General features: G+C 38.9%; 1 protein-coding gene across 1 annotated transcript in view; it reads right to left on the bottom strand.

Annotated features, from left to right (window-relative positions):
- The window catches only part of LOC102044661 (rab GTPase-activating protein 1-like), a 101254-nt gene that overhangs the window by 70614 nt on the left and 6130 nt on the right, over window positions 1-24510 (bottom strand). Inside the window, exons 2-5 of the mRNA XM_031064146.1 lie at window positions 19935-20009; window positions 16442-16567; window positions 14860-15003; window positions 2480-2521 (exon numbers count right to left, since the gene is read on the bottom strand). Of these exons, the coding sequence (XP_030920006.1) occupies window positions 2480-2521; window positions 14860-15003; window positions 16442-16567 (312 nt within the window). The 5' untranslated portion in view covers window positions 19935-20009. The remainder of the gene's footprint in view (window positions 1-2479; window positions 2522-14859; window positions 15004-16441; window positions 16568-19934; window positions 20010-24510) is intronic.

Genomic DNA, 24510 nt, shown 5'->3' on the forward strand with positions numbered 1-24510 from the left:
AGGAAAAAAACACCTTATTTGCTGTATGACACCCATGAATTATTTCCAAAGTTGTATTTTCTAAACACTTGTTCTGTTGCTAACCTTGGTTCAACCCTTCCCTCTCACAGCAGCAGGAAATGTAACACAGGTGGTCCCAAAGCCATCCTTCATAATTAAATTGAACTCAGCTCTCCTTCCCTGAAAAGCCTGTCAGCCATCAGCAGCTCTGTGCAAGTTTTCTTCCTTTTCTTCTTTAGCTTTGAGATCCCTAAGTTGGCACCTCTGCCTCTTCCCAGAACCTGTTCCTGCAGTAAACCTGCTGGCTGTGCGCTGGGTTCTTCCTTTCCCTTCCTCACTAGTGTTAGGAAAATTAATGCACAAACACCAGAGGTTTATGTCCAAAAAGGAGACAGAGGAGTCCTGTAACTTTATTGGAATAAAGGGAGAGGCCATGGGGCATTCCCCTGGGATCTCTCCAATTTTTGGAGGACACAGCCTCCTTCTTATCCCAATTTCCTGGCCACATTTCCCTTCTCTCCTTCCCCATTGGCTGAGGGACTTGAGAGGTACAGACTCCCCGATAGGCCTGATATGAAAGATTCCCCTCTAATCTACAACCCTCCCTTTTAATTTTTAATTCTTATGGAATTTAGTTTTCTCTATTGTTTCTTTCATCTTTCAATGTCTAATTTCATTTGTCAGCAAACGTAAAGTTTATTTGTAAAAACAAATATCTTTTTCCATTCATCAATCAGTGGAATCCTTCCCATTGTTTCTTTTATCTCGCAGTTTTATCTACCAGCAGCCCCACAGCTTGTTTGTAAAGACAAATCCACTATTCCTCTCACTAGCATGCCATAACCTACCAGATTTCCCAATATTCATACTGGCCTGGAAAAGTGGAATATTAACAAGCCCCCACAGCTGCAAATAAAACATGAAACAGGAAGAAAAGAGTATGCATTTCCCTTCCTCCTTTTTACAAATTTCAATTTGTGTAGGAGCACTTCCCTGGAAGGTGAAGCTGCAAAAACCAATTTCCCGTTTATAGTCTTCATTAAATACGTGCACTCAGGTAGAGAGTCACAACCCCATTTTCCACATTAGCTGTGTAAAACACAGGTTATTTTGGACATTTCCTCCCCATAAGGATATGCACTATCTCCTGCCCACACCGCAGCACCTCCCTGAATTCACCTGCCCTCAAGTTGGACAGTGATCCTTTGGTCCCTCCCACCTCAGGAGATGCCATGTGTCTGTGCAAAATATACACGTTCGAAAATTTCAAATTGCTCTATTCACAGCAGCACATGGATGCATAATCCTGGTGTGGAGCACTTCTGCCACAGGATTTTGTGCCATAGAAGCTGAATCTCAGAGAATTACTCATTGCTGAGTAACTCAATCAGCAGCTGTTTGCTCTTTCTAGGAAAATGACAAGGAAATCCCACTGGAGGAGCAGCAAGAGTGCAGTGGTTCCAGTCTGTATCCCCATTATGGGGTGGGTGTGTAAGGACTGACAGGTTGTTCTACCCTGTCAAATTTCAAATTCCATCCTGTGTGCTTGCATGTGGGCTGGATTTGAACCAGAGCCAACTCATGGAGGTCAGTGTAAGATAACCCTGAGCTCATCTCACTGCACCCAGTGCTTTACCTATGGGTTTATTTGTTTAGGCAGATTTTGTGTCCATGCCAAAGACTGAAGTGTGGTATTTTCTGGGGTCCCTCGTGGCAGGAAGGAATCAATCTGACTCCATGTTCTTAGAAGGCTAATGTATTATTTTGTGATATTATATCATATCAAAGAATACTGTACTAAAACTATACTAAAGAATAGAGAAAGGATACTTACAGAAGGCTACAAAGAATGATAATGAATCTCGTGACTCTCTCCAGAGTCCAACACAGCCTGACCATGATTGGTCATTAAATTAAAACAATTCACACGGAACCAATCAAACAACCACCTGTTGGATAAACCATCTCCAAACCACATTCCAAAGCAGCAAAACACAGGAGAAGCAAATGAGATAATATTGTTTTCCTTTTTCTCCGAGGCCTCTCAGCTTCCCAGGAGAAGAATCCTGGGCAAAGAGGACTTTTCAGAAAATATGATGGTAACACAGAAGTTCCCCATATTACAGATTTCTGTTCCTCTCTCAGTATCACAAATACATTTGATACCAGCCAATTATGTTTTATACAAAAGAACCCAGACACAAAACAGGTATGCTGTGAAATGAATCTGAATTGTTTTCTTCACAGTAATTACATGAGATATTTAAATCTTTAGACTGCATCCCTTGTTCCACAAGCTTTATGATATTATTAAATTTAATAAAAACATATCTATCACAAATACACCTCTACCCAAATGAATATTTCTCCTTCATTCCCTTCTCCAGAGGTCCCACTATTATTGTTCCTTTAGACATGATATTAAGATAATCAGTATTTTAGTCTAGTAAAACAAAATAATTTTTTAAAAATTACTTACCTTTAAAAGAGCCAAAGCCACATGGAAGATTATGTTCATACCCTGAAAAGAAGAAGAAAGAGAGTTCAATCAGTCCCAGCATACAAACCTCTCTTCATACTTATCATTTTGTGGCATCAAAACTCAATTTAAGTCCCTAGGGAACACTTCCCTTTTCCTGCTATATGTGGAAGTTCCTCACTGAAGCCCCAAGGCAGTTTCCAAACTCCCACTCTGGGGGAAGATCTCAGCTCTTTGGGGCTTTGGGAAACTTCAGTGAGTGACTCAGGTACTGTGGATGTGACAGGCTGTCCCTCCCTCTGTTGCAGTGCAGGATATTGGCATCAGCAGGGCATCAGCAAAATGCATAATATTAGTAATAATAATAATAATAATCATATTCCAGGTGGTAGATTTTTGTGAAGTAACCAAGCTTAGCAATGATTTATCAGGTACAATCTTGCATAATCAAACTGAAAAAAACCCCGAAAATATAACAAAGACAACCCCACAAGTACACAGGAGACCTTTTTTACTGTGTTTAGCCAAAAGTCAAAACTATTTCAAAGCTAAACAAGCTGTTGTCTGTATCCAGTAGTTGCTTGCTGGTTTGCAAAAGCTGGAAATACAAATGTAGAGAAATGCATTCAGTGAGAAATACAGGGACAATAGGCATTTATTTGAAGATTAAAGAAACTCTGCAGCCTACACATGTTGATAATTTAAGATTATAAACAACTTTCTCTTCATCCAAACATGAAAAATACCATATGCAGTCCTTGTTTGCTGTGCCATGTACTTCATGTTCAGACTGTTTTCCTGAATTGTATTTTCCAAATCTTCTTGCCTTGTTTAATGGCACGATAAATCTTTTCTAACAATAGCTCCCAGAGATGGTGTCTAGAAACATCTCAACAGATTTGCACACAAGTAATACTGCAATTATATTTTATTGTTGTGGGATAACAACCAAGACTTGTGACAAGGAAATGTTCTCCAAGCAATTTCTGCTTCTGCAATTGAATGTGTTTCCAATCCTCTTTCTGAAAGCCTGAGACCATGTTTCTATAAAAATTAGCTTTTATAAAAACATGCTGGGACTTTACAGGAGCTTTCTTGAGAATAAATTGTATTTTTAATGTAGATAGTATGGTGCCTTGCAGGGACTGTACCATTAATGAGTCCTGGAAATGCTGCAACATCAGACATAATGAATATTGCAACACTGAATTTGCAATTCACTGCATTACCATTGATAACAAACTGTTTTTTCCCACTAGAGGTCACAATTGCAGCAGGACTGAATCTTGCTTCATCACTAGGAAACCCTTCTTCCAATTGGGATAACAATTATTTCAAGTTGTTTGGCTGTAAGTGCTTCTTTTTAATTGAGAAATGTAGAAAAACAGAAGTCCAGTTGTGACTTTCAGTCATGACATTGATAACAGCAGAGCTCCAGCAGTAGTAAAGGAAGTTCACAGTACTTTGAGGTTTATTTCAAATATTAATGTGAAGTCAAGAGTTAATTCCACACACTCATGACATTCACAACTTTTACTTCCTAGCAGAGAGGACTGACAAACACACTCTCTGTAGGTGAGAGGAATATCAACAAGCTATCACAAGCACTGCATTTTATTCTTAGCAAACTGATCAGATTTTGTTATGATATGAGTACTGCATCTAATAGTTGGACTGATGCCTCAGGTTTGAGCTTTTATATTTTTCAGATTCTGTGCTGCTTTAGTGTGTGGGTCTGGGCTTCACATGAGGGGATGGTGAGCTCTGTGCACAGAGCAGGGAGACAAAACAATTCCTGCTCTAGCTGGGGACCAAGGACAAATGATCCAAATCTCAGGCCCAAGAGCACAAACACCGTGGGCTGGAGAGAGAAAAACAAGACAAGGTGAGACTGCATGGGCTAAAGCTGTAATTGGACAATTAATTAAAAAGTTCTGCAAATGAAGCATTACTTATCAAACTGAGAGACCCTGTGACCAGTTGTCCATTTTTGTGACCATTTTGGTTCACCTTGGGTGCAGCCCTGGCTGGGCTCTTGTGCTCAAGGTGGATCCATTGAGGCCTTTTAATAAATCTCTGCTTAATTCTTTAACTCTGTCCAGTCTCTGTTCTAGGTCAGACGTCTCAAGGCATCAGGACTACTGAGGAATCAGTGCTCTGTGTACTTTCTGGCACAACCATAAAGACATGCACACTAATTCTCATTTATTTTCTAAACATTTTTTTCTGATCTGCCTGAAACTAATGCTGATTCTGAATTCAAATGAATAAACTCTCTCCTGGTACTCCTCTTACACCATCACTCCTCACATGGACAGCAGTTGCAGCAGAATAACCTTGAGAATCTCCAACTCTTTTGCAAGCCCCACCAGGCAAGGGGCAGCTCACAGACCTGCTCCTGTTATTTGAGGTAACTTGATCAAGGCTCAAGCACCCTAAAATCAGAACATGAAAGGACTTCAAATATCCCCAATCCAACTATCCTGAGCAGCATTCTGCTACTCTCAGCACCAGAAAAACACCTGCAGCCTCCTCTTCCCTCCTAGACAGAGGGAAGTCCTGAATCAATGGAGCATTTTCAGCTGAGGCAGCAATTGCTGCAGTTTCCTGCTGCCCACTGGGGACTTGCAGGGCCAGTTCAGCCAACAGCTGGGTGGACTGGAGCTGGATGTTCCAGATTTCAAACCAGTAAAAACCTCACCCCACGTTTGAACAGCACACTGGATAACCACTGATCTGCCTGCTGCAGTTATTAGTCCTAACTCATGCAAGACTCTTCTCCCACAGCCAAGTTTAATGAAGATGATTATGAAAAAGAAGGCTCAGCTCATTTTGTCACAATCTCTTATTTAAAACCTTACTTAATTTGCCCCACAGTGATTTATAAGCTTCAGCTTAAGCTTCTTCAGCTATTTTAGAAGAAAGACCAAAAATACCAAAGTGCACCAGACATATAAATCATTGGTAGCAATATCCCTCCAGCAGTTTGATAATGGAAACATGGAAGTCCATACAAATCATCCATGAGGGGGAAAGAGAAGGGAGCCCATATGAAATGAGCTTTTGATAATTACTTTTTAAAACCAAAGGTCATATGCTCAACTAGGCATTTTGAAATAAATGCTGTATGTCTTGGGAATGGTTTATATCTCATATCTGGGGTGGTTATTTTTTTGTTTTGTTTTTGATTGTTTTGGGGGTTTTTTTGGCGTGGGTTTGTTTGTTGTGTTTTTGTTTGGTTGGTTTGGGGTTTTTTTGTTTTGTTTTTTTGGTTTTTTTTTTGTTCTGTGTCCAGAACATTCACTGCCTCTTTCAAACCACAACACTATAATACCATGCAGATTTTATCTTGAGATTTCCAAGATTTGCATATATGACAGTTGTTCATAATTACCTTAACACTATTTTTAACAAAGAACTGCCAAGACTAAAATTATACACTTATAAACAAGAACTTGTAAGAGCACAGGAATGGTGAGGGGCTTGTCATCCAGTCCTGTCACAGAACCAGGTGTTATTTAAGGACCCTCTGAAGCTTGTGGAGAGGCCTTGAGAACTTTAAGAGAGCTCATGAAACTCAGGAATTTTGGAGAAGGACCAAACCCAAGTCAGAGAAATGAAAGAGGGAAGGGAAGGGAAGTTGGAGTTTGTACCATATTTCAGTCCCCTTACAGCTCCTGCTGACTGCCACACTGACCATCCTCTGCTTTACAGACACACTTACTCCAGCAGAAAGAGCATCATTTAGCAGAAGAGCCCTTCATACCAGCTGGTACTGGGATGAGCACTCACCATCAAGGAAGTCCCCATTTAATTCATAAAGATTGTGCTTCATAGAAATATCTGCTTCTTTGAACTATATGTCAAAACCCCTATAATTTCCAACCACCACTGGAGGAAATGTTCTCGTGGGCAAACCAGTGAAACTCTCTCATGAGGCTTGAGAGAGCCTCATGAAAAATGAAATCACTCATGTGCACTAAAATTCAGACTGGCTGAAAGTAAATGGAAATGTAAAGATGCTAACTCTAGTCTAGTGAGAGGTTTTCCCAGTTCTTAACTCCCTCCAAAGCCAAGATTCCTCCTGCAGATAGAAGCCTCTTTAAAGAGTCCTCCCTTTGAGTCCCTCTGTGCTCTGAAACAAGATGACTTTTGAAAAGGCCTGAAAATTAGGCTGGGAACAAAGAACAAACTGAGACTGGTAAAGATGCTATTCTGTGGGTCCCAGTTTGCGTTCAGTGAGACCTCTGTGACAGAAAGGCTGCATGGGGCTTCCTGCTGAAGGGAGGAGGGACAGATTTATTCATCTGACCCAGCAAATCTGCCCAGAGGCCACAAAAAAGGAAGTCAAGGGGTAGCAAACCAATATCTGCTATGAGTAAAATTCAACAGCCAAGCACAGAGCTGAGTGAGGATAACCAATTTAGTTGTGTCTATCTGGACAACATTTGCACTGGGGATTACTTTAGAATTTCTCTCCTGTTTTAAAGTTTCTGTTTAGTGATAGAAGCTTCAAGAGAAGACAGGCTCTATTCAATATTAGCAGACCCTTGGGAAACTGTTTTTCCTTTGCTCATCTCTCCAACCCAGACCCCCTGACAGACCTTCCTCTGGTTACCAGTAATACCCTTGACACCATCTTCACCAACAAAAGGAAGTGAATATCTTTTAAAAAAAAGGGAAATTTAATTCATCAATGTGCTTATCTGTGTTTTTTTCCCCATGACATGTAAAAGGAAACAGTGAAGGTATTGATAAAATTAAAGCTCAGCACCAGGTAAAAAAACCAGATATAAGAGTAAATAAGCACCTCCTTAAGGGCTGAGAAGTCTCAAGCCCCACATGACATGAACCTCTTCCAGCTTTCTAATAACTGAATTTTCCTTTCTTTAAAGGGACACTAGCTATTCAACTGAAGTTAACTTGACATTGCTTCATAATTCCAAAGTGTTTCATAATTATGTGTTCACTTGCACAGTCTTTCAAGGGAGCTGCAGAGGGTAATTGGGGTTACAGACTCTAAAGGAGAATTAAAATTCTATTTATGTTTTGGATGGGTTCCAGCAAAACAATTACTTGGCAACTCTAATATGTTGAGAACACACAGTAAACTTTAGGAATGTCACAAACATCTTTGTTTTGTTGACAAGATGAATATATGGTCTGAAGCTCAAAGTTCCCTTTGTAAGCAGGGCAGCCTTGGAACATGCTCTGCAGGGGCATGCACGTTAATTAACATCTTTTAGGCTGTTTGTGTAGCTTGTACATTTATTCTAGCTCAATGACAAGATGACTCAAGGAAAAAAAAGGTTAAAACTCTTGTTCAAATAAGGCACAACACGAATTAGCAGGTTTTGTGTAAACAACAGATACAGCTTTCTTAGTACAGGAGAAGATCAAACAAAAAGCAAATTACAAAGAGATCTCACTGCTGATGTGTGAGTACAGTGGAGTTCTCAGACTGGGCTTCCCCAAGTGACTCCATATACATACACAGCCTGAGATTCTGCCACACAGGGAAGGAGAAAACCCAGAAATCTCCCCCTGATCTGTGATTCCATGAAAAACACACACAGCCAATTAAAACCAGATAATTGAACTATTAGAGAAGTAGGTACCAGGGAGATGGCAAAAACAGGGCCAGGGGATTCTGTATTGATTTGTGTCACTTTTCTCTATTTTGCAGCATGAAACAGCGCACAATAAATATCAGGCAACCATGAACCTGTATTAGTATGATTTCACATGAAAATTTGTTTGGTTGTTTGCTTTCAATAGAAATAAATGGGATTTAGGAGTGAACATTTGCATGTTTTGGGTGGTTTTCATGTCATTTGCTGCTGAGATGTTGCTATGGCTGAGTGAAGGTAGAAGCTGCTGTGAGATTAACATTTTTTTCCTCTCCACCTTCTGTGACTGTTTGCAAAGAATAAAAATTTACAGCCACAGACTTTGAAGTCTTTTCCACATATCAAACTTCTCCCTTGTATGAGGTATTTTGCAGTGATACATTCCCAATTCACCAGTGACTGCTTATGGGCTAGCAGAGTTTGTCAATCAAGTCAGACACTAACTCTGCTTTCCTGGTTTGTAAAGCTTCAAATTGCAGGGGTTTTAGACATTTCTGTCCCTTTTTCCAAAACTGATTAATACAGGGACAGAGAAGGGGGCCTCAATCCCCTCTGGGTACCAAGGGTGTTATCACACACAAGGAGAGAAGAAGAGGTCTCATCTCTTTATCTAACACAGGTCCTCCAGCTCTGGGATGGAAACAGGGAAGATGTGCTCAAGGAAGAGGAATCTTCCAGATCCCAGTTTTCATGAGAGCAGACAAGGACATCTCTTGACAGAGAGCTGTGCCTTGTTCCCCCCTATCTGTGCTCACACATCACAAATAAAAATCCATGCCCACAGTAAATGAATATCTGGTCCCCTGCACTCCCTCTGATCTTCCTCCCAGTGTTATTCCTCATCCTCTCCCTTTCCCTGCCATGACACAGCCCTGGCTCTTTGAACCCAGACACTGATCTTTCCTTTCCAACGATGAGTCAAATGCAAAGTTCACATTTTGATTTTACATATTCAGAAAATCCACAACAGCCTCAGATTCCAAGCACAAAGCAACAGAAAGTGCTCCAGCACAGGCAGACTGCACTAGCCTCTTCTTTAAAAACACTTCCCAAATTAGCTCAGCTTCCTGGATTTGCTCATGGAATATCACTTTCTCATTTATGATACTTTCCTTCAGTTATTTCTAAAGTGTTTTTGAAGCTTGCCAAGACTGTTTAGGATATGCTGCTATTCCAATACAGCAGATGGCACTAGTGTTAAGTAAGCATTATGGAAATTTACTGTATTCCTAGAAAAAAAAACCAAGTGAACATCAACTAGCAGGTGGCTAAAATATTTCATGAGCAATGGGGAGAGTAATCCAGAGCCACAGTGTGAACATGGCATTAGATGTGTCACCCCTCTAAGACCCAAACAAAGTCATTCAAACCAGCCACTCATCATTTTCACCCAGATCTTAGAATATTTCTAAGAAGCAGCCTTAACATTTAGGACCACAAAATTTATCAACATCACCCAAAAGGTACCTTCTGTTCTCATACGTTATATCTTGGAGTGCAGACTCTTGGGAGACTGTTTTTCCTTTGCTCATGCTGAGTGTTCATCATCAGCCTTGTTATTTTGGGGATGAACAAGCAGCACCATGACTGGAAGATACATAAATTATGGATGCTCAAAGGAACAGCTGGACATCCTTGAGTCAAGGGTTATGCCAAACCCTCTTCTAGAACCTCTCAGATTCCACTCTCTATTAAAACACTCTTCCTCCTTGGTCTAAGGCGGAATTATTATAAATTCTCTTAGAACAATTTGTGTCCCCAGTCCCCATGGCAATACAGAACATGGTATTACACACCTCCAGCATTTCAGCTTTTGACTGAATTTTACATGCAAACACCTTAACTACCTGTAGCTTTCACTTTGAAAAGAACTTAAAATTGTTTATCATTATCATCAGAATGTTTTTAACACACACACACTTTGTGTCCCCAGTCCCCATGGCAATACAGAACATGGTATTACACACCTCCAGCATTTCAGCTTTTGACTGAATTTTACATGCAAACACCTTAACTACCTGTAGCTTTCACTTTGAAAAGAACTTAAAATTGTTTATCATTATCATCAGAATGTTTTTAACACACACACATGCAAAAGCTTTAAGAAGTTCCTCATGCAGCACACACACAATCAAATCCTACACCTTTCTTTCTTTCTTTTTATGTTAATGTCTGTTCTGGTGCTGAAAAGCCCCCACAGTGGATTACAGCTGTAGATCATCACATGAATTAGGCTAAAATTACTTTTCCTTTGGATTTAATAACTCATCTAACAATATAAAAGCCAAACATCTGGGTCTAGTAAACCTGAGCTTATCTCCATTGAAGACCTCCCACTCCTACAACAAAAATTATCATGATGGTTGACGTGTCAACAGATCCTTGAGTGCAGCAAGCCAGCATTACCACGGGACATCCACATTCAAATTCCAGCCATCCATCTGGAGTCTGAGAAAACCTATTCTCCTTCTTCTAAATTAATTAAAAGCTAATTATAGCAGTCTGGGAAAGAAATCCTTTCCAGTCTCTTTACATGGACCAGCAGTGGCTGATAAGGACTTCAGCAAGACTCAGCTCTCCAGCAGGCCTGATGCAAAGGGATTGGGCAGGAGGAAGGACACAGCCTAAATGCCAACATTTATTTGTCTGTATTCCTAAAAGGAACACAAACAGATGGCTCCTGGCCTTTTCCAACTAAAATGTATGGCATTGACCTCACTCTGGGAAATGGTACTGAAATAACACAGACAACTCCAGCACAGATCTGTGCCTACTTAGAATTTAAGCCCAGCTTTTAATATGCTATTACCATAAGAGATTTTATTTCTAGCAAGTCCTTTCTTGTGTTTTGTATGATTTCTTATAATATTCATAACTGGAAGGGTTAACAAATGTAGACAGCATGGCAATACCAGTAAGTTTAAAAAGTTCAATTTTTCTTCTCCTATAGATCCACAAAAGCTAAACAACTGTGCAGTGTCTTCTCTTTAATTCCCATTTCATCTCAGTGCAGATTTACAGAGGAAGTGGGTTTGTTCTTAACTCAATTCCTGAGGAAGTTTAATAAATTGCAATGTTCATCTGTTCTTTCTCAGCTCTGTTGAAGGCATCACAGAAGACTGTGACAGTGACAGATAAAAAATAGCAGGCTGTGATGGTCCCTCCTCCTCGGCCACTGAGCGCTACCAGACGGCGTCTCCTGGCACATCCATCCCCAGCAAGACACACACAAGACAGAAATCAACTCCTCAGCATCAATACTTGTGATTCTGCTCTGATTTTCAATGTTTCATTAGGAAGGAGTGCTCCCAAATAAGCAAATCTCCACAATGTGGTGCCAGGTTTAACTATCAGTGAGTGCTTGTTTAGCAGCACCGCAGTGTTCACATTTTACATGATTTTTAAAGACACCTATCAGCCTTCATTGTAACAGAAAATTTCTCAAAATCAATTATAAAAGGTATTTTACCCAATATTCTGAAAGTTGATAAATAAAGGCCAAGGAGTGATGGCATCCTAGCTTTCAATTCCCCCTTCTTGCACTGTGCTCTGTGGTCCTGTGAAAGGCACTTTCCCTTTTTGCCATTAGCTACATTAGTAAACATTAAATAATTTCATACCCAAAACTGATAATCAGCTGCATCCCTTTGTATCCAGTCAAATTACATAGTCAAATTATGCATTATAACACTAAAATAAACAACTGTCTGTGCCAGCCCAGGAAGGGCAGCACGCAGGAGAGGTTTTTGCATTTTGCCTAAAAGGAGAGAAGTACTGTCCTTAAGTATTTTATATTCCCCAAAAATGCACACAAAAATAGCCAGATCAACCTAAAATGGAGGTTACCTATAGTGTTTCAAAATTCTCAGCTAATAATGGAATGACAGCTTGAGCTCTGCACCTCCTTTAGTTTTGGCAGAACTGTATACATCACAAAAGGTTAAAGAAATTTCTTTTTTAGGCAGAAAAAAAAATCATGACAATTTTGAAAATGCTTACAGATTATCTGCCAACTGCTTTGGGTTGTTTTTCTTGTCTAAATGCCTACTGAAGTTCATTTACTTAGTGTTTTTAAAGTAAACATTTTAATTTTAAATTGAATAGTTTAAAACACAAAATGAAGTGAAATGTCAACTGTTTGATATTCTGTAGCACAGCCGAGGTGCAGCTGTTGCACTGAGGACAGCTCTGAGTGACAAGAGCTTTACCTAGATGAATTGCTATTTCTGAGCATGACTTTAAATAAATAATTTAAAATAGAACAAAAAGAGACAGCACAACAGAGCAGGCTCGAGAAGTGTTCAATAACATCATGTCATATTGACAGATAAGACTGACAAATCCAAATACAACTCTGCTTTTCATCAACAAAAATGTTCTTCAATGCAAACAGAAATAGCAAAGGGGAAAAGACAAATCAAACAGCTGCAACAGGCAGCTAAAAGGAGCCTGGTAGAAAGATCTCCAGGCTCCAAACCCACACAGTTTGCTGTAATCACATTAAAACTTTCCCCTGGATCAATAGGTTTGTGTTTTTATTACAAGCAGCTGAGCCTTATAAGATGTACCAGGGACTGTAGTGGTGTACCTGCCTGAAGCCCAAAATTCTCCTCAAGCTTCTGTCACAGGGAAGAAAAAGAATTCTAAAATATTTCATTTCTACATTGGGATGGGTGACAGATTCTGCCCCAGAACTACTCAGGTAATATTCTAAGATCACTGGAAACTGAAGTAATTTGAAGAGTTTATTCACATTTTCAACAGCCTGGTTACAACTTAAAAAAAAATAATAAAAAAATGGGCTAGAAGACAACAGAATAAAATAACTCAGTCACACAGAAGCTATGGCCAATCCCAAATCTGTGCTAATCAAACTGCTCTGAAGCAATATTTCATGTGAGAGTGATAAGAAGACTTTGACTGCAATGACACTCATTTTGAAGAGATTTTAAAAATTCCTCCATAAAACTTAATTCCCATCATAACTTCAGCTCCTTTTTCATAGTTCTGCTTCTGCCCAGGAGTTCATCCTCAGCTTGTGCCTCTGTGCAGGCAGGGGAAGGAAATGTGCCTCCCTGGTTAGCTGGGAAATTACAGCACTTCCCAGGTATTTCTCCTCTCTGGATTGAAAGCTGAGTATCTGTAAGGATCAATTTCACTCTTCCAGCCACAATCAAAAATCAAAAACCCAAGCCAATACTAAAATCCTTGCTTGACATGGAATTACTGGATGGTTGGGGTTGGAAGGGACCTCTAGACATCAGCCATTCCAAGACACAAATTGTTCATCCATAATTCAAATATTTTCAAGGCAACCAGAGTGGCTCCCTTAAAATTATTAGTTAGCAGCAATGGTTTTAAATGGTTTTCTTCCCCTAATTTTTTCTTTCCTATAAAAGTTGCATAGAATGTGAACATTTTGTAACCACAGACAGGACAAGGATGTGGAGAAAGCACAAGTCATGATCTTGAAGAGTATTTAAAATTCATCTGTATCTATGACAAATTAAGGAAAAGGCTGGAAGCTTGTTTTTAAAAACTTAAGACAATTCACTTCAAAGGCTTCTTGCTTTTCTGGGGATTTTTTTTCTGCAGAATATGTTTCAGTGTTAGCAGCTGCCACTGTTTTTTCTCCTTCCAGTTGCCAGAATTACCAGCATGCTGGTTGTTCAGAGATAAAGTAAGGAACAATTTAATGCAGAAAAAAATATGTTTTGATTTCCCCCAAGACTCCTTTCAGAGGCTGACTGGACAAACAACTTCAGTTTTCTGTCAAGGAATGGCTTCTTCCTGGCTCCTACACCTACAGAACTGACTTGCTGTCTACAATGAGGGCCAGCTTTTTATAGATTTTTATTTTAATATGACTTTAATCAATGCCACTCCCACAAATTCTCAGACCTGCCTGTTACTTGAAAGTGCTTGACTCCTGACTCTGAGGAGAATTTTTCTGATAACCCCCACTGGTGCCTCAGGACACGGTCTCCTCACTGCCCCACATGTTCTCAAGATGTCTGCATGTATCTTCTCACCTGAAATAAATTTTCTTGCTCTTTCTGATTTATTTTTGGCTGTAGTATAAGAGGCTCCTTTAGCTGTGTGTGATGACTCTCCACAAACACTGAAAATTTTCCCTTCCCCTAGCATGTTCTAATGTTGCACTCTCTTACTTTCCCCTTGGATTCTCTTGGATTTTCACCTTCTTTCCCACCATAACTGCTTCAGACACACTGAGATAAACGTTGCCAATACCACCCTACCTTGCTATGATAACTGAGCACCCATATGCAGAATAAGAAAAGTCTCAAGGACTGAATCCTACCAAGGCACCTGCAGCAAGCCTGAAGATTCTCAGAGAAAATACTTCACAATAAAAATTAACAAAATGAACTACAGTCAACAGTGTTTCCTACTAGTGAAGCCTTCACCATTTAAAATTATCAAATATTTTACTTTCATGTTTGTGACTCCTTGAAATAAATAATGATTTAACAAACTAAATGAAAAACAGATGTGTGCATCAGATATTCCTGATTAGACCCCTCAGCAAAAAAATGAGGCAATCCACAGTTCTAATTTTAAAACCAAACCAGTGTTTCACTGAACATCCTCTGCTCAATATAACCATGGTTTCAACATAACTACACACATTTTATAATCAAGCAGTAAAGGACTTCAACAAAACAAAATAAAACAAGAAGAAACATTGATGGAGTGGAGGAAGGAATTTCTGATTCAATATTTTTTTACCTCACAAAGTAGTAAGTCAATGATGTGGAAGACCATGCAGAGTGGAAACTTGGCAGTAAAAAGGGTGAGAAACCACTGGGATGCATACATGTGAGCTTCCAAATTGAGGTCTGAGAAATGGCTGTGCAAGTCTGGTAGCTGCTCCTGCAATAAAGGTAAAAAATAAATGTTTCAGTGTTAGTCATTGATTTGAGTTCTTCATCCATACTTTCAGTAAGGACCAGGGTTGCTAAATATCCAAAAACACAACAAAGCGAAAGCCTGGCTTCTTTTGAGCAGTGAAGATGTTTCTTGATAAATTTCAGCGCCCATGGTTACAGTTTTTAGTAAGAGATCCACAGTGGATTCTATCACAGTATCAAAGAATATACTGAGACTATACTGAGAAATTGCAGAATCTTCAACAGTTGAAAGGCAGAGCAGTTGTAAAATCTTTGTCATGCTGTATATTTTAAAGTTATTCCTTTGCTGTGTCTTGCTATAAATGCTTCTGCCACAAAAACAGTGGCTGCAGGAACCAGATCACTTTGCAGAGCATGAAAGCAACAGAGCACACAACTGCAGCAGACCATTTCTCTAACTAGGAGCACATAAAACAACACAAAATAAGCACTGAAAATCCTACTGAACAGTGATGACATGGTCACTTAATAAAGTATCTTTGTTAAGAGTATAATTGTTAATACAATCTTGTTTTGTTTGTTAACAAAAATCTTTGTGGACATAAGTAAATATTGAGAAGCCCATATGCTGAAGTGTCACATTAATTAGTATGCAATTCCACTCCATCAAGTATGAAATATGCACAATTTGACAATTGAAAAAATACCATTAAATTAGCAATAGTGTGTTTTGTTTGGTTTCAGTATATCCCACAGAGGTACTGTGGTTATCTGTGAGAGTTGACTTCAGCAAGCAGCTTTTCCCATTGCCAACAGGAGGGCAGGCCTTAATGAACTCTCAGTAATTCCTTATTAGTCACAACAACAATGTGTAACATTTTGCAGCCCTTCAGTTGTGCTAAACTGCTTGATGAAATAATTCCAGCTGAAAAAAGAGCAGAGTCTTGGAAGAGACAATAAAAGTTGCCCACACTTGACTGGTATTTCATAAACATTAGCTGAAAAAAGAGTAGAGTTTTGGAAGAGACAATAAAAGTTGCCCAGTGGTCCACACTTGACTGGTATTTCATAAACATCAGGATGTCCTGATTTGCCTGACCTCTTAACACCCACATAATTCATGGGAAGTAGGACAATGATGGAGGCAGTCCAAAGGACACACAGGCCTCAATAGCACAGAGATATTCTCTCTAAGCAACATCAGAGAGGGGGAAAAGGCAAATACCTGCTTGGATACAAACATTAGCTGCAGAAGTGGTGCATCAGAGACAAAAGAAACTAGAAACAAATCTAACTCAAGATGCTTGAATTCAGCTATTAAACTTTGCTTTCCCCCACCTCTAAAAGGAGAGGAGTTTTATTGTGCAATAGCTTTTGGAAGCAAAGCATTCATCTCTTCTTCATGCCAGTATTTCCATTTATGAAACAAATCAAAGGAGAATTTGTTATTCTGGCCCCACCTGCATTAACTTCTCCAGCTGGAAAAATTTGCAATGGAGATCTTCAAAGTTATTTCTGTAGAGGTCCCTCAAGCCATAGTCATACATTATTTTCACAAATACACAGAATGCCTGCTCCTCTGGCATCTGGTTGGAAAAAGACACAAAAATAAGGTTAATAACAGAGCTAAGGCTGGACATGCCTTACACAGACACACACATTAAAACACCTTGTGCACAATGAATTCAGAACCTGGGATGTATTAGAATTTTCAGCCAACGACTGTGAATGCTGAATTAACCAATTAAAATCTCAGTTATTCTCCTTGATGAACATCTGGATTTGGCTCTGTAAGGCTTTCTTTGAAGAAAATGTGGGATCATATCACAGGTTCATGTGTGCCTACATCCCTGCAGCAGCACAAGTGTCAGCAGCATTCTTTCTGTCAAACAGGTATGAGAACAACCAGTACACAATTCTCAGGCACAGAAAAACAATTTAAAAATAAATAAAAAACGAAGCAAATAAAAAGGCAACAGGTCTTGACAGTGATGTCTAATGAGAGATATTTTGTTAAATGGGAAAAATTCTGGAGAACTAATATACAACCAACCTCTAGTGAGAACAATGCTCATCCACCTTCATCCAAACCCCAGGACATCAAACTCTGAAGTCAGGTTTCCCACAATCCCATCTATTACCATGCTGACTTTTTCAGAAGGCCTACATCCATAATCTCTGTTTCATTCTGACCAAAATTTCTCACCCAGCAGGGCTTTGGAAGGTGGCACTAACACAACTGTCTAAGCCACATGTCTATTTGCTGGCTTGAGCCCACTGAATGCTGACCTGGTGGGAAGCTCTGTCACAAAACCCCCACATCACCTCCCCTGTGCCTTCAGGTAACACAATAATGACAGGCACAAACAGAACCCAAATCAACCTTTCCATCACATTCAAAACGTGCTTTCTTTTGGAAGCACCAGGTTGTAACAAATGAAAACAATTGCTGAGAATCAAGAACAACTCTTGACCTTTTAGTGTATTCACTCATTTGGCCTACTGCCAGCTTCTTATCAAATATCAGCTACAGATAAAAGCTCAGCATTTTCTTCAAAGAGAATTTTAGGCTCTTGATATTTCCCTTCAGGGTTTCATCTTATGCTCAGCCCTGTCTCCAGGGCCTTGGGCAGAGAGTTTCATTTTCATTTTCAGACATCAGAAAGGAAAGTAACTGGTTAGCACAAAGTTTTTCCAGATTAGCTGATGCCTATCAGTCTGGGCTTGATTTACCCAAGACAAATTAGGAATTTCAAAGTTCTTAATCACAATTTTATCTGGATGGAATGATCCCCACTGACAGCATATAAAAGCTGCAGACAAAGTAAAGGAAAGAAATAATTTGATGCTGACCAAAAGGCTTGAATCTGTTCTGTAAGACAATGAGTGCAAATTTCATGGGTTTTGGTAAAATACAATTATTTCTAATGAAATGCCAGGTGCTCATGCACAGGCACATCTGCCCTACATGCTCCTGTGCTTTGCCAACCATTTCTTCCCCAAAACAGGGAGATGCAACAGAGATCAGGACTGAGCTAAAGAGCTCCCCAAGTCCTTGCTCTCAGTGAACAGAGGTTCTCCAGTATTACCAACCCTAAGAATTCAAAATCATAAATCAATTTTTTTATTTAAGCAGAACATACATTTTGGGCATTGCCATTCTGATTTTTAGCATTTAGATATTTGCCCCTTGCTATAGTTTCTCTGAAATCACAAAAGACAGGAATTTGTAATTTTTTAAAGTGAAATTTTAGGTGGGTTTTTTTCCCCCTCAGACAATGACTCTAAAAAATAGACAAGAAAAAAAAAGTCAAGTACTGAGAGCTTCACAGTACAATTATTAGAGTTGGCAACACTGTTTCCCTGTGATTAGAAGTTACCTGCATTCCCTTGATGAAAATTTCATCAAAGAAGCAAAACTGCAAAAACAGAGGATGGAGGTTCAGGCTACCCAACCATGCCAGAAACAAATAAACACTGAAGAGAAAGGATAACCTGTCCCAGGGAAAAAGGGAAAGGAAGGGCTCTGGAAATCCACGAGAAGGCAGGACACTTAGGAGGGTCTTACAAGTGTTCACAGCATACAGATTGTTTGGAGAATTTGAGAAAAAGAGGAGTTTGAGGGCATCTGAGGAAGCTCCTCAATCACATGGGCTCATTGAGACTCCTTGCTTCCCCCCTTCTCTAAGCATTTTATTTCAATATCCTCTGATGAAACCAAAAGTGATAAAGGGTTTATTAAAACGAGTGTAATTTCCATTTAACAGTCCCTGTGTAGAGGCAACTTCCTCCAGCTCCAGAAACACTAAGAACAGAGTTGGTTCTTCATAGCAATGACAGCACAGCACTAAGGGAGAGGAGAGGAGCTGAGGTATTAGTCAAATGATAAGAATGTGACACCCACACATTTCTAAATAACTCTGGTATTGAAAATGGCTCATTTATCCAGTGCAGCTTCAAAATCCTGCTTTGGGTAAAAAATTAATTGCAAAATACCTGTTAGATAAGCTACTTTACAGTATATGTTAGACTGCAATAATGGGACTATTTTGGGTTTATTCTTTAAAAATGTAGAGCTTCTCTCCAATGCTGTTGCTGTGTATCATGGTTCTCAAGACTTCAAGGAATCACAGCTCTCCCTAGGAATTACAACTTAAATTAATCTGAATTTGAGTTCCAAATGCCCTGGGAAGTGTGTGTGTAACATACATAACACCAGCAGCTGTCTCAAAGCTACACTTCAAAAGGTATTTCAATCCTGACCGAGTTTACTAATTTAAACCTGAGAGAAAAAGCAGGCAAGAGCTTGCGTAAGAATTGTGGTGGCTTATTTACCTCAATAAATACATTATTTGAACCTGCTGCTTTGCCACTGAGACATCAGATGTAAAGCACCTTGCACCTATAAAAATTGTGTATTTATTTATTTATCTCTGGATATATACCCATGTGTCTATAAAGCAAGCAACAGATCAAAGTTTGTGCAGTTTTTGATTACAGGCCAAAATATCAAGGTTAAAAAAAATCAGCTTTCCCTCAGAAGATATTACAAAATGTCTCTAGGAGAAAAAAAATCTTCTAAAAAATTAGTGAGACTACTTGCTTTCATGATCTGCTCTGAGAATGTCTCCTGGAGTTAAATGCCCTATAAACACAAAGGGAGCTTACTTAAGTGACAACTAAATTAAAAGAAAAAATTAATATGTAACAAATTGGTTTCAGGTTTTGACACAGAAGTACTTGAGCATTTAATTGATTTCTCCCAGATAAAGGAAATCTACATTCACGAAGACAGAAACCATTAAACTCTACAGCCAAAAACCAACAAAAGGAAAATTAATACAGGTAAATAAATAACAATAAATATCTGTCAAACAGCATGGCTGCACTACAACTGATTTTACAGCTGCCTTGGTTTCAAATATCAAAGCTTTCATTCTGCAATTAACTCACATGAAGCAGAAGCACAGCTGCGAGGAAGGACTGTCCCTGGCAATAGCCAATATCTTCATCATAGACAGAATAGGCCTAGAACAAAGAAAATCAGATTTAAAATGCATACAGGCATCACCAAATTGTGACATCAAGGAGATGTGCCAGGGTCTCAAAGGGCCTGCAAAGAAATTGAGATGGATTCCATCAGGAGCTGGAGTGACAGGACATGGGGAATGTTCCCCATGGACACAGGGCAGGGTTAGATGGGATATTGGGTAAAATTCCTCCCTGGCAGGGTGGGCAGGCCCTGGCACAGGGTGCCCAGAGAAGCTGTGGCTGCTCCTGGATCCCTGGCAGTGTCCAAGGCCAGGTTGGACAAGGCTTGGAGCAACCTGGGACAGTGGGAGTGGGATGAACTTTAGGGTCCCTTCCAGATAAAGCCATTCCATGATCCTCCACGTAATACTACTCAGGCAAAAACCACATGGGGGTAAAACTGTAACTGCTCTTCTAAAAACACCCACAGGTCACTCTCAGCCCTCCACAGATGCTGGAGTTGTAAATTATTATTTTTATTTTTCAATCAGCCTAAAAAGAGATGAATTTCCCTTCACTTAAATCAAGGATAATTCAGCTCAGATGTTAGTGATAGAACTTTACCAATGCAACAAATATAACATGAAAACCAGGGTAGTTTGTGCTGGGGGGAAAGTGAATGTTTGTTTTTGGAAAAACAAGTTCTGACATTATGCAAGTACAGGACCTAAGGTTAGAAAACTGCTGAGAACTACTCTAACCTGAAGATTTAATCAGAAACAGTTTTTCCATGCCCTTGTTATGCTGAAGAATGAACAAAACTCATTTTCCTACGCTATGACAGACATGCTTTTTCTTACTCTTCAAAAAATCTCCAAACTAAAATAACTAACCTTTCCTTCCCCTTTACTTTTCCAAGATGAGAAGACAGATACTGTTTCTAAAGAGCTGTCAGAGGATGTTAAGAATTTGTGGAAACTTGTGCAAGTCTAAGCAGAAGCAGCAGGACTGACACCAGAGGGAAGGACCATCCTGAGAGAAAAAGCAAAATACTGAGGGTACAACCAGGGAAAAGCAAAGCAAAGGGCAGAGCCAGGAGCCACAAGGATCAGACAATCCCCTTTTCAGTCTGATGGACTTGTGAGGAATTCTGCAATGACTCTGGAAGACAGGATTTATCTAAGTGCAGAATATTCTGAGTATTCCTTTAAAGGTCACTGTTTCTGAACAATCCAGCCTTACATTTCCTTTGGGAAAAGCGCTGACCTGGGACTTGCAGCCCTCTGCCCTTTGTCTATACTGCTCACCACTCTTTTGAAAGCTGTTAGGTGGGATTAGTCAGGAGCTGAGTGAAAATAATCCCAGCCCATTGCTCAGTTTCAGTGGACAAGAAAATTCAAGAAGTCACAGAAATCACTGAAAAATGTTTAATGAACCATCACAATCCAGCTTACCAGTTTAAAACAAAAGTCAAACGCAAAATCTAACCTGAGAAGTGTGCAATGGCAGATACAAAATTCAATTGGAAAAAAAAAGAAAAGGATGCTCTCCATAAAGAAGTTAATTAGGTACTAAGTGCTAAATTCACAGAAATGCCTTTAGATGCTTAAATTAATATTTTACATCATTAACTAGAATCATTCACTGGTTAATCACCATCATGAGTCATTATCTGTTTGTTGCCTAGATCTATCAGTTTGTAGATGCCTGATGTCTTGTCTCTGTAGCTTTCCTAAATGATGTATTACTCCTGGTTTTGATAGGCCAGCTCCACTCAGAAACAGATGTGCAGAATTACAAATGAGAAATTTGATTTATGATTTCTTCATACTATTAAAAACCACTTCTAATTTACTTTCAAAAAAAAAATCTAGGCTGAAAATTGAACATCAAATTATCAATGCCTGGGGGTTCTCTGTTGTGAGAAGTATTATAGTGAATCATTTGCTGAAAATAGCAATACATTAAACCAAACAAGTTATTTTAAAATAAGTATTGAGAAACCAACACACTGGAGAAAACAAACTACTTCCAAAACTGACATAGATTGAAAAGTACAGGAAGTTGCAAGAAGTAAAAACATACTTCTGATGAGATTCTGAAAGAATCTGAAGTTACAGCAAAAGGGGAAAAACAAGAAGGGTACAAAAAAAAAAATCCTCACTCCGCAGTTAAATACAAAAATATGAAGGACGAACAGCAAAGTTTCTCATCATCAACTTCCTAAACACATTTAAGCTGCTAATAAATCCATTTCAAACACATCCAGAGCAGGAAGGCAAAGTCTCTGCTTGGAAAATAGATGGTCCATGTAAGGAAGTTGTATTTAAGCTCCAGCAGAAAATCCCTGTGAACTTTCCTTGTATTTGTTTTATTACAGAAGAATCACAGGGTTTGTTATCCTGCTGGAACCATTCCTAACAGGGCATGCGTCCAACAGAATATCAGAAGAAATCATAAATTAAAAGGAATAAAATTACTGAAAAATTACTAAGAATGAATGTTATTCACCCAAAAAGCTTGAGGGGAAAGTAAACTGGTAAACCACTAATTGCCTGATTAAAACAGAAGAGATGAAAAAATGGAAACTTTTCTAAAAAGGTTGATCCATAGAACTACAAATCAGCAAGTATTGGATAATTTGGTTTAAATAAAAATATGAAACTTATTAGCGGACACAGCCTATATAGGAGAAAAATCTCAAAGGGCCCCAGTAAAAAGAGGGAATTATTAAAATGCCTTTGAAGCAACCAAAAACCATGAAAAAAAATAACTGCTTGATTCACTTTTTGAAAATTTTTTTTGAAAAAGAATTTTTCTGAAATTCATTTCCACAAGGTCCTTCCCCAAAATCTGCTCTTGACAAGCAGCTGTCTGCAGACACTTGGACACAAACTTCAGTTCTGCATCAGAATTAGATCAAACAAAGAAGGATTCTGCTCTTAAGTCAAAACATCATAACCCTGACAACTAAAGGTTTAGTTTTTAATGAAGTCTCTAAAATATGCAGGATTTCATTGCATCTACCCAATGCAAAGAGACTTTGGAATCTTAATGCACATCACATTTCCAATTATACTGTTTTATTTTTAAGCAACCTATGGGATTTGATAGTGCTGAAATATGATGTAATTAACCAGAATAACCTCAAAAATAAGGATGCTGCCTACAGATACCACCATAATATCATATCATTAACTAACAGGCTAAGATTAACTATTTAAGATTTATGCAGCTAAGGAACTTTCATTTTCCATATTAAATATAAAAACAATGCAAAATTCCAAATCCCCTATTTCCACTGCAGTCATTCTAACTTTGTAATTTCAAGAGGATGGGATTTTTCCCATGACAACCTGTGACATCTCACAATTTTTAACTTATTATTCTCCTAAGCTCTTGAGGAACTTCCAATTACAATTCCCCAGTTAACTGAGATTTTAAATACTCTCTGTCTCATAAATGGGATGTAATGAAGGTTCTGACTTGAAGCCTGTTTTCATTCATTTTTAACTAAATGAAGATCTCACAGAATTGAGACATCTTTTTAATAGTTATCTGTATTCTGAAAAGAGATATGCAGTTATTAGTACATCATCATTAGAAAGTGAATTCTTTGGAGGCAGAGTCTTCTCAAAGTCCATGACTGAGAACCATCTGCACATTGGGAAGGTGAACCAAGAACCCAGGGCTGGGCAGAAACTCTTCTCCAAAATAATTAACAGAGGAAAATCTCCCAAGAATCTTCTATAGAGAAAAATTCCAACTACTAACACTTTAAAGATGACAGGAAAGATAGCTGAATTTAAAACTTCAGTTTGGATTTCTGTAACTTCTGTCTGTGAGTGCCAGCAGATTTAAATGAGGAAGAAGAGAGGTTATGCCTCTCTATGAACTGACCAAGGGAAGCTACTCAGTGTTTAACACAGATGTAGCTCTGTTCTGAATTCTGCTTTAGGTGACTTAAAAGACTTCCATGGTGTCTGCAACTCAGAGTGTCTCAGGAAAACATCCATGCTTTGATGCAGACCTTTCACCCAGCAAGGTATTTTATTATTTTCTCATTATTTAAATTATTATTAATAGTTAAAATTATTGATATTTTATTAAATTTTTATTACTTTAAATTTTATTTTTATGTTTTCACAACAAGGTATTTTATTACATGCTCAGTCACTAAATAAATTTAGTAACAGCAGAATTTAAAACTCCATATCTGAATTTATAATAAGACTAACAGTCTGAAAGTAATAATATCCCTATGGGTGCAGAATTGAGTATGTATCACATTACACAAGGAATTTCTGCATTAAAACTGTATTTTTAGACATTAGTTACTCATTTATGGAATATCAGGAAGAGGCTGTCACACAATGTGCCTCTGCCAGAGCTGGGAGAGCTGAGAGGATGAAGAAATCTTCACCTTCAGCAGGCAGGTCCCAAACAGAGCACTCCCAGCATTTCTCAGGATTCCAGAGCTGACCTTCCCACTGGTACAGGCTCAGCAGAAAATTCTACAGAATTTCATTGCATCTTTCACTGTGTGCAAGAATGGGGC

The sequence above is a fragment of the Geospiza fortis genome, unplaced genomic scaffold, assembly GCF_000277835.1.
Source record: "Geospiza fortis unplaced genomic scaffold, GeoFor_1.0 scaffold399, whole genome shotgun sequence".
Classification (NCBI taxonomy): domain Eukaryota; kingdom Metazoa; phylum Chordata; class Aves; order Passeriformes; family Thraupidae; genus Geospiza; species Geospiza fortis.